The following is an 11,178-nucleotide window of genomic DNA, read 5'->3' as shown; positions in this document are numbered from 1 at the left end:
ACCTATGACCTACACTTGATGGCGCTGTGTCAGACGGGTGAAGGATCCATAACCAGGAGTTGACCCCATTTTCTTAGCTTTCTACATAAAGCACACAAGCAGCGACTTTTATTTTATTGACTTTTATTTTAGTGTGTATCTCATGGTGCTTCTTTGAAATACTTTGAAATGACAACAAACCCTTAAATAAATTCTCACACCAAATACATGTCCCAGTATTCATAATTTATATAAAAATATATCCATATATCATCATTAGTTTCGTGTCACATCAGTCTTTTCCACAGTGATGCCATTGAACTGTCCATCATCAGTAAACACAATATCACACAATGAGGTGGTTAGAAGTTAGCATACAATGTATAGATATATAATATATAAAGTTTTTTTTTAACAAAAAAAAAATACAGTAAAATAGCATTAGATTTAAAAATCCCACACCAAAATGCACATAATCCCAGTTATTACATTTGTAAACAAATGTTTACACCATTTACTGTGAGAAAATCATTCAGATCTCACATTGAACAGGCAGCATAACTTTTCCTCTTCTGATCAGACTAGTAATATAACATATTTACATTTTAATCATTCAAGTTTCACCCATGATTCAAGTAGTTGCTTATGACATTTTTTCATATTGAGTAAATCAAGTAAAATACAGAATGTACATACATTCAGTCTTGTCAAAACAGTGCAAATATTCATTTTCACATAACAGCATGTTGTTTGTAAAGACGAGAATACAAACAGTCACTTTCATGGAAACATTCACACACACATACTTCAGTTTCAGGTTTACAACATGTATTTCATATAACCAGTTTCTCTTCAGTGCTCACATTAACCTATGGAGTCTCAGAGTACTGATCTAGGATCAGCTCCTTTCTGTCCGTATAAATGTATTCACTAAGATTTGAACGGTAAAGGTTGATCCTAGATTAGCGCTACACCGAGCAGCTTTAAAAATGAGATTGTATCTGTTCATCTTGTTGTGCCTGCTAGCATCTTTTCCGGGTCTTTGTGGTTCCTTTGAGGACTATGTAAGGCAGTCCAATGGCCCAGTTATTCCGTGGCCAGTACTGCAGGTCAGGGAGGGAATAAGGGATCTCCAGACTAGCATCCAGGTAAGCGATCAAAGTGCTGCCATAAGCTGTGGCCACCACAATCAGAATGTGCCTGAAAAGAGACGTGGAGAAAAATAAGATAGATTAGCATGACAGTCCGAAAGTCTGGACAATGTGGCTTAACGCTGTAAAGACTGACATATGAAATAATAGTCAGAAAAAAAAAAAAAAAAAAAAAGAACAGTTTGTCAGGCTTTTATGGAACTTGCTCTCAAAAAGAAATAAAACACCTTGATTTTATTCAGAGGCAAAAACTGAGCAAAAATATGCAATTTGGTGCAGTTGTTGATATTTAAATGACCTAATATTAAGATGAAATTCTGACAGCTTGTAATGTAAATCATTGAGATCTTTATAACACAGATTACAGTAGTGGCCAAAAGTGATGTCCGGAGGGGATATTTGTTTGTAATGAACCAACAAATTAAATTAAATCATCAAAATATGAGGCAAATATTTTATTATTATAATTTTTATATATATTTTGTAATATGATGAAAGGACAAAACACTAAACTTGGTTAAGGTATTTATCTGACAAAATTATTTGGCAAAAAAGGCAAACTACAGCTGGAGCTTTTATTTTACTATGCAAAGAAATAAAAATAAATAAAAAAATAATACATTGAGTACCTCTTAATCAGTTATTGATATTTTGTTGGTTCTCTCTTGTTTTTGGATGTATTCATAATTTCTTTGACAGCCTGGCCAAAAATTATGTCCGCACAATTTGGCATTTTTACTGTGTTATCACAAATAAAACAACTGACCAATAAACAACTACCTAATATGATTCAAAAATCTTTAACAAATTTAATTTGAGTAAAGTAAAATGCATATAAATATCAGTTGCCACTCTATATCTCCACATAATGTTATAGTAAGATGAAATTTAAATGCTCTGTAGTTTTTATTGTGGGTGAAAAAACAAATCAATCAGGGTTGCCAGGTCTGTGCAACAAAAGTAGCCCAATGGCCAGTCAAAAGTAGCCCAAAAATAGCCCAATGCTATTTTCTCCATCGGTCGGCCAAATTCTCCACTGAATTTGTATGTCTGGACTTAGCAACACTGAAATCAATGCAATACAATGATGATTGAGAGAGTACAAAAAAAAAAAAAAAAAAAAAAAAAAAACGTTCCTCAAAAGCCTGTTGTACCATATTTGATACTCACGTTTTAACATGATATTTCTAAAACATGTATGGATAATCCAGTAAACCTAAGTTGCTTCAGTCTGGTAAGTGTTCATCTTGAAATATTACTAACAATATAAAAGTTATTCGTACATTTACTTTATAAAAAAAAAAAAAAATCAGTAAAGATTTCACAGCAAAAAGACTGGTGAAGGTGGACATTTTTACAATTGCAAAAAAAAAGTCCTTTTTCTTACTAAATAAGTATAAACTATCAATTAGACGACATAGAGAACCATTTTATCAGCAAAGATTTGATTGTGTTTATAATCTAGAGGCTTTAGAGATTTGTGTATTAATTATGAATCAGTAGAATTTATAGGGTTGAATGTACTCAACATACAGCAGGATATCATGGCTCACTCACCAGATACCGTGCAGATAACAAAAGTCCAGTTTCTGCCAGAAGCTGCAGCCGAAGCGATCGCTAATCCAGCAGGAGATGGCCAGAACCCACAGGCCAGTGGACGCCCAGGCCAGACGCAGCACTCGCTCATCTGTGCAACTGTTTGACAAACAGATCAGTATTGAATGAGAGCAAAACAAGAAATAAAAAAAGATCTTGCATAAGTAGCATTTATAGTCTTAATGTGGACAAATAGTGACTATTACAACAAGTGGAAAAGCTTGAAAAGCATCCTTTACCTCTTTAACTCCATAAATAGAGAGTAGAGGATATGGATAGCAAAGCAGTTGAGAGCGTAGGCATTGGCTGTAGGTTTGACAAAAGAGGACACAGTGCTTATGACAGTGATGATCAGGACCAAACGAGAGAACGTTCTCCTGAGAGAGAACAAAACAGAGAAAGAGATATCTAATATACTTAAAATAATAATCAAAATCAGTAACTTTCTTATATAACTATCTATTAAGACAGTAGACCAATCAAAAAGATGCAGTTTAAAACGTCTCATCTTGTTTTCAAGCATTTAAATATTAATATAAGGCTGGTTGGACTCCACTGAGAAAGCTGTGGAAACCATCTCTCCCACAGTGAGATCAGAATATGATGCTGCAGATTAAAACAGGGTTACTGTTAGACTGTAAATCGATCCTTTAATTGCTCCTATTTTTACAGAACTGCAGATGCAGGTTTTTTTTAGAGGAGGAAGACAAGTTCATGCCATTACATAAAAAACAGACCTTTCTATAGAATGGCATGGTGCAGACCATGGTAAAGAAACATGAAAAATATGAAATTGTTACCTGTCCTTAACAAAAGATGGGAAGTGCCTGCGTGGGAACCACAGGGAGTAGCCAATAGCCAAAACCCACAGGATTGACAGCTCGTCCAGCATCTGGCCCATAAAACTCAGAGTCATATGAAAATACATGGAGAAAAGACCTGAAGAGAGAGAGAGAGAGAGAGAGAGAGAGAGAGAGAGAGAGAAACAGACCATGGAGTGAGAGAGACATCACAGAAGGAAAAAAACACATTTGGTCTGGCTTTATTCTGGAATCAATTCCCACACTACCTTTTTCTTGTCAAATGTCCCTTTTCTTTCGGAAATGTGTCACATAATGGAAGTAAAATGGGAAGTGAATACACTTTAATAGGTTGATATGTATAAGGAGGTCATGTAAATATCAAAAAAAAAATATTTTATTGAGGAAACAGCATTGAGGAATTTTTTTAAAAATTATAAATAATTATTTATAATAAAATGTTAAAAAAAATTTTTTATAGTAATAATTTTAACATGGTTTTCTTGCATTTCTCGTGTACTGATTTGCATTTTGTAGTTCATATATAAGTCACACCTGTCTTGCCACAAACAAAATCAAAGTGACATTTAACCATTTCATTTATTTGAATGAACTATAATGAATCAGTGGATTTCAGTTTCGCTGGCTTGAAATTTGGCTATTGAACAATGCTGCCCCCTGATGGATTGTTAATGCCACAACTCCTTTTACAGTCAACTTTCACACTTACCTACAAAGACCATCATGATCCAGACCAGATGCACAGCCAGGTTTCTTTCCTTGGCATATGGGTGCAGCAGGTAGAGCATTATGGGTGAGATCACAAAGAAGATAAAACTGCTCATCTGAAAAGAGAACAAACGCTGAATCAGCCATACTCAATCTCAAATCCTATCTCATGTGGTTTTGTAGCAGTCACGTTGACTTTTACACATTTTGTATTAGTCTGATACTGAGGAAGAGCCATAAATAAAACCTGAATGGGCTGAACTGAACAGCACTGGATTCTATCTCTGTTGTGCACATGGATAGGTGTAACATTGTGCCTGAGTCACTGCAGATGTGTCATTAGTGTGGGTGTAGTTTCTGGATGAAACCATGGCACTTTGAGCATTGAGACTGCAGCAATTAGTGTAGTTAACAATGTCTCGAATAGGATTCCTCTGGTGTTAATGACTGAATTGAGAATGATTCACAGTGATTAATGTGTGAAAGGATTCGCAAGCTCGTCTGTTATGCTCATACCGTGTTGAAATATTCCACAACATTCTCTGAATGTTTATAGTTGTCTTCACACCAGTCCACTTCAGAGCTCTCGTAGGAAAACACGCCTGCCATTTTGTCAAAGGACGGGAATGATGGGATCCCTGAGAAAAAGAGAGGCTGTTTTATTATTCACTAATGAGACATCAAAAATTCTATGGCTTACATCTCTGTGTTGAAGAACAAAACACTTGCCATTGTGCTAAAGCTTGTTGTCTTTACACAGAGTGTTCCAGACTCTACTGTGACAGAATGGAGATACTGAACAAAAGCAAATCTCTGCCTTTCTGGTGTCTATAATAGATATGGTAGACAAATTATATTAAAGGATAAGGGGCTGCTCACAAGTTCCACGGCAATGTTTTTCCACTGTTTTCAATGTAAACACTTTGTCTTAAAGGGACAGTTCACCCAAAAATGAAAATTCTGTCATCATTTACTCACCACCAAGTTATTCCAAACCTGTATGAAATTCTTTCTTCTGCTAAACACAAAAGATGATATTTTGAAGAATGTTTGTACCCAAACAGTTGTGGTGCACCACTGACTTCCATGGTATTTTTTCCATACTATGGAAGTCAATGAGGTCCATCAACTGTTTGGTTACCCATATTCTTCAAAATATCTTCTTTCGTGTTCAGCAGAAGACAGAAATTCATACAGGTTTGGAATAACTTGGTGGTGAGTAAATGATGACAGAATTTTCATTTTTGGGTGAACTGTCCCTTTAAGGCGCAGTCACATTTACTGTTGTGCGACAAATTTTCGCAAGCAAAATCTAGTCTTTTCAACAGGAATCCATGCGATCTGGAATTTCTCATGAGATCAAAAGATTTCCGCATGCAGATTCCACATTGGGTTCAAGTTGTTCGCCACACTGTCCAACAGAAAGCTGCTTGATTTAAAAGTGACTCCTGTGTGAACATACATTGCTACACTATCCACAATAGAGTACCTCAGGGATGACGTGTTTTTGTAGGCAAAACCCGGAAGCGAGTTAGCATTTTAGGACTTCTGGTTCCATCGCCCCGAAGTCAATGGGTTTTTTGAATGGGTTTTTGCTAAATCGCCTGAAATAAGGTCTGTGGTTAACAAAGCCTCTAAATATTTTCACGTTTTGATCTATGACATGAAACACACCAGTTATAATTTGCTTGTGATTTTTTTAAACCTTTATTGTGTCTTAAAAACGGCGGTTGCTAACAAATTGCTAAAAGGGACTGCTTCCTTTGGCGGGTACTTTAGACATCATCATGACAAACAGGACATTTGGACAGCATTTCTCAAGAAAAAGTGGATAAGTATTCATAATCAGCGAGCATGTTTTTAAATAAAGTTGTTTTTTAAATAAAGTTTGAGGAAGCTTGGTGGTGGTGACGTTGATCTGCGACCATGGTGTGCTGTAGTCCGTTTTTAGCCTACTGTTAGCTTTTTATATCTGACGACTTTATTTAAGCTTCAAAATGTACAAATGGTGTGTTAACTTGTTAAGATTATCTTGATAGACAAAACGTGTAAGTGTCATAACCCTTTGTTAAATATAGAGCTTATTTTTTGCGGTTTTCCAAAAATCTATGGGAAAAATGCATAGGCTTTCGATCGAGGGAACCCGTGCGCCGCTAACTTCCGGGTTGGCCTGCAAAAACACGTCATCCCTGAGGTACTCTATAGACAATGTGCCGTTTTACCCTCAAAATTTCACTAAGGTGACTGCACTTTTAGGAGTCGTTCACACAGAATGCATTTTTGCATCCCAATGTGCAACTTTTCCACTGTTTTTGTAAACATGCGCCAAACAGACGTGTTTGACTGTTGTGCTTGCGTCTTTTGCAGCATCTCGCGCTCAAGTTAAAATAAGTTCAACTTAAATGCATCTGGAGACCTTGCGTTTTTTTCTATTCCACTGCCCCTACGTCTTGCGTTCTGTGTGAAGTGGCCTGCAAATGGGTGGAGCTAGCGAATGTAATTTGAACCTAATGGGTGGAGCTAGGATATCTAACCACACCCTAACCCTACCCATAACTCTATCCTCCACCCCATTAGACATCCAGAGAGGTGGATCTGGTTGTTATTTGACTCTGCAGTGAGTACCACTTGCCCTAAGAACTGTTTTGGTCGACTGTTTTTAACAAATGGGTTCAGTGACTCCTTCAAATTACAATAAACACACTTGTCGCCACCTACTGACAAAGCGACATTACCTATGCAAAGAGTCAAACAAATCAGAGAACAAATTTTTTTAGAGAACAGATTCAACAATTTGACTCACAGGGAAAAAAATGTTAAAATCCTATCTATTCTAAAATGAGCTGAAACTGACAGGTTCTGACTGAGAGCTTCTTTTTTTATTAAACAAACAACAATAAAAAAAAATAAAAAAAACATTAAGGCAGATAGAGACGTGTTGTCAGGGTAAGAAAAAAGAAACAATGTAATAAATTTACTTATAAGGACACAAAACATGAACATTAAAAATATAGTTTTTGTTGCTTTAGGATTAACAGAGCTTTGGGTAGTTACTTGTCTAAATTAACTTTGAATAAAGAAAAGAGAGGTTCAGAGCCAGTAAATCTTTGTTTATGTATGTGAAATTTAGCTAGCAGGAAACAAAAATTAATGATGTAATATTTTCCTATATTCTCTTGTGAGTATTCAAACAAGCCAAAGAAAACATCTTTAAAACAGAAAGAAAGGTCACTTAGAAAATGAAATTGGATCAGCAGTAAAAAAAAAAAAAAATCTGACCAAAATTTCTCTGTGTGGGTGGATTGCCAAAACAAGTGAATAACATTTTCCTCAAAAGAGTGACAAAAAGAGCCATTTATTTAAATATCTGACTTAATTCTCCCAAGAAAGGCTTTAGTCGGATAAACCTTGTGGATCAATTTTAAATGTTATTTCTTTTACTTTACAGACCTTATTCACAGCAGCGCCATCTTTGAATTTTAATGGGAATGAAAGCGAGGATGTGAGGAATAGACACACATCTCTTCAGTGCATTGTATGATATTTAATCTGTTTTTGGATTATAATGCTGACGAAACACTGCAAAAACATCTTTCCAAGACATTTTAGTAGACAAAAAAAACTACAGAAAACATGAGCGGTGGAAAGTTATAAGTGATCTAGGAGCTTTATACAGCGGATTTCATTGAAAACACAGTAAGTCTATCCCTCACAGCCTCGCTTTCATACCTGTCATGGCGCTGCTCTGAATAAGGTCTGTTGGTAAGCAGGTACTTTTGAGGCAAGGACCATACTTTTTCCTACAATATTATTCCAATATGGTATTATGCAAGGAATTGTTACTCTCTGGAAGAGAGCTCTGATAGTTATTTTCTGTTGCTCTACAGGAAAGCATATGCTTCCAATCATTGTGTCAGTTAAATCCAAAGGGTAGGTACATGGCTTTGGAAATGGAGTACCTTGCAGCAATAAAGACACTCCAGAGAATATGGCATTGAGAACACAACAGCATGTTCATTAGCAGTTACAAGAATTTTATATTTTTGTAAAAAATCTAAATAGTTCTAAAGTATGTCATGGGAGTTAAAAGCTAACCAACTAAAATATGATTGCTTTTAAACTAGTTGTAAAAGAAAAGTGATTTATTTTTGTAGAGAATATCCTTATTGTTCCATAAGTAATATCTGTGCAGAGAAAAGTTGTGTTTATATATTAGAGCAAGCCAAGATCATCTGCTTATGGAAATTAGACAGTTTGGGATAGGGTGCTTTGCAACATTATAATTACAAAGTAGGAGAAAATCCAGGCCACCAACTTTAGAAAAAAAATATATAATTAGGGATAATATTCCAAAGTGAAGAGGGATTATTTAGGAAATTCTTAAGCCAATTATTCTTGAGAGCTTCTCTTGCCTGAGCAGGTTTTGTATGCAAGTGCAACAAAATTATGTGTGATACCCTGCAATCCAGTTATTTGTTGCCATTTTCAACATCAGGTGATCTTTTCTGAGCTGGCAAGGTTTTCAAACAGCCAGTATGTCATATACTAAAGTGGTCGGTTTCTATAGAATTTATCTTTGTTGATTTGAATTTTACTGCTGACAATATATAACGACTTCAACTGTGATGATGAGTGGTCGTCTTCTATAGAATTTATCTCTTTGTCGATTTGAATTTTACTACTGACACTTATAACGACAATAACTGTGATGGCGATCACATTGTTCTAAATCAAAAACTTGTTTAAATAGGCTTGTAGCAATTTGACAAAACCAACAGGTCAAAATCATTTTATTCCCTAATTTATCTATACGCGTGCCCTAGGACCTATCATTACCCCGCAGAGCACAGATCATCGAGCTGGGAAAAGTGAATCCTCTGGATAATAAATTAATTGGTAGGGGAGCGCAGCACAGACTTGAGAAAGCACACAAACACCAGAATAACCGAAACGCTGATGATGAAAATGCACATCTTATATAAACTCTCTCAAATCAATACAAAGCAATAAACTATGGCTTACCTCTCAAAAACGCATCCACAGCCGCGCGCTCTACAGTATGTGTCAGGTTTAAATAGGGGAGAAATGTCCCCGATCCTGTTACGCGGGTCTCGCACTGTGACATCACCTGGAGGGTTCAAGTGAAACCGAGCAAACAGTGGCAGTGTGGAGCTCCTCATTGTGCCATTGTATCGTGAACCTGTCAGCGCACTATGCGGACAGACCTGAAACACGCCGTTTTACATGACAACTGCTGGCACGCGCCCGCCTCCGGCACGAGTTCAGCTAGCTGAGGTCAATCTACCTGCACCTCACCTGTCGACTATTTGACGCCCTTCAACTCATTAACCGTTAAATATGTACAATATCCATATTTATTGCCTTCAACGAAATTAAAATTCAATTAAAAGTAATGTCGTGGCCTCATACAGCACCTCCTTTACAAAAGTTTACCTTGGAAACCACAGTTTCCGCCATATTGCTCTCAGGTTACTACACGTGTTATTTTTTGATTTATTGCAAATTTATAGTACAAGTAGCCTAATTTACATAAGTACATGATGTTATTTATTTATTTAAGCATATTTAGAGGTATTAATTTGTCATTAATTTATTATTCCTTTTATAATTTTGACCATTTTTTTTCCTCCAGTTTCCCCCAAGTGGCAATTAATAAATTTTGACGTTCCGAGTCTATTAACAATTGTGTGCTAATAAATATGACTATATTTTTGTAAATATTAGTTAAATATGTGCCAGCCAGAGACAGTGTATGCCTACTTCTCTCTGTTGGGCCTAGTTTTCCCCAAGGTTTCTACCTCATCCTACCTAACTATCCTAGGGAGTTTTTCCATGCGACTGTCCCCTTTGGTTCATTCACAGGGGGTTTGTGAAGCTCTATTTTCTGCAAGCTGCTTTGAAACAATATGGATTGTGCAAAGGGCTAAAGAAATAAATTGAATTTAATTAAATTGAACAGACACAATCACCAAGAAGAACACTAAACGTGATTAAAAACAAGCATACAAAGATCATTTCCACTACTGTAATCTGAAGAAAAAAAGAAAAAGAAGTTTATCAAGCTGTTCAGATTCAATATTAATCATTTTCAAGCAGTAACTGGGAGGTATTTTGGATACTATGGTAAATTTATGTTGGCCTGTACATTACATAAAATCACATATAGGCATATAGGCTACATACATATATTTGAAGGCGTACTAAGATGAAACTGCTGCAGTTACCCCTCATAAACATCCAATCTCATGCAAATATCCAGGCTTAAGTCTGTATTTGTTTTCACACTCAGCAACATGCTGGATTTTGCATAAATGTTTAGCATGGAAAATGAGGACTGACTCTCATATTCCCTCTTGTTGTAGCGTCTCCATGCACCTGTTAGGGAGAGAACTTTCAGTCTGAACTCACCTGCTCAACCAGTCCTCCCCACCCACCTGCATAGAAAGAATAAGTTTTTCTGTCATTCACTTGTCTGTCAAAAACACCTCTTTGTGCCAGGGGCTAATAACCTCTATTCTACTGCAAATGCAATCCAAATATCACATCAAACAAATGTAACACAGAAATTAGGTGAGGGGGGAATAAAGATGGAAAAACATGTTTCCATGGTGAAGTTATTTAGGCTTGGTTCCAACTTTCAGGAACAACATAGTTTACTGGCCAAGAGGCAAATTGAAGTTTTCATCGCCTTGAGAGGAATAACTACACACTTCCTGATGCAAACTCGATCAGATTCTCAGTTCGAAAAAAGAGTGACACGGACAACATTGTAATTTACATATTCCATATTTATAAGGATATAATTACTTTTTGTGGCTTAACTGTTATGTAAAATATTTTTTCTTATATATATATATATATATATATATATATATATATATATATATATATAGTCAGATAGA

At 36.0% G+C, this 11,178-nt stretch overlaps 1 protein-coding gene across 3 annotated transcripts; it reads right to left on the bottom strand.

Moving 5' to 3' along the window:
• Nucleotides 1–106: 106 nt before the first annotated feature.
• Nucleotides 107–11,094, bottom strand: acer1 (alkaline ceramidase 1). Of its 3 annotated transcripts, none has more exons than XM_051903205.1 (7): nt 9,278–11,094; nt 4,772–4,893; nt 4,257–4,371; nt 3,527–3,665; nt 2,966–3,103; nt 2,688–2,825; nt 107–1,179 (listed from the first exon to the last, which is right to left on the bottom strand). In XM_051903205.1, the coding sequence occupies exons 1-7, from the start codon at nt 9,378–9,380 to the stop codon at nt 1,002–1,004; spliced, it is 933 nt and encodes a 310-aa protein (XP_051759165.1). In that variant the 5' UTR covers nt 9,381–11,094; the 3' UTR covers nt 107–1,001. The 3 variants fall into 3 exon arrangements, with proteins under 3 accessions (XP_051759165.1, XP_051759166.1, XP_051759167.1); XM_051903206.1 differs by having other exon boundaries at nt 10,685–10,725; XM_051903207.1 differs by lacking the exon at nt 2,966–3,103.
• Between the last annotated feature and the right edge of the window lie 84 nt (nt 11,095–11,178).

This window comes from Ctenopharyngodon idella, chromosome 8 (assembly GCF_019924925.1).
Source record: "Ctenopharyngodon idella isolate HZGC_01 chromosome 8, HZGC01, whole genome shotgun sequence".
In the NCBI taxonomy this organism is placed as follows: domain Eukaryota; kingdom Metazoa; phylum Chordata; class Actinopteri; order Cypriniformes; family Xenocyprididae; genus Ctenopharyngodon; species Ctenopharyngodon idella.
The sequence above is the reverse complement of the archived record's forward strand: the minus strand, read 5'-3'. Positions and strand labels throughout refer to the sequence as shown.

Excerpts from the sequence above, each read along its gene's own strand:
- acer1 (XM_051903205.1), bottom strand. The coding sequence starts at position 9,380 with ATGTCACAGTGCGAGACCCGCGTAACAGGATCGGGGACATTTCTCCCC. Across the intron at positions 3,666-4,256 it reads GATCATGATGGTCTTTGTAG|GTCTTTTCTCCATGTATTTT; the intron begins GTAAGTGTGAAA and ends CTCTCTCTTCAG. Across the intron at positions 1,180-2,687 it reads TGTTATCTGCACGGTATCTG|GCACATTCTGATTGTGGTGG; the intron begins GTGAGTGAGCCA and ends GTCTCTTTTCAG.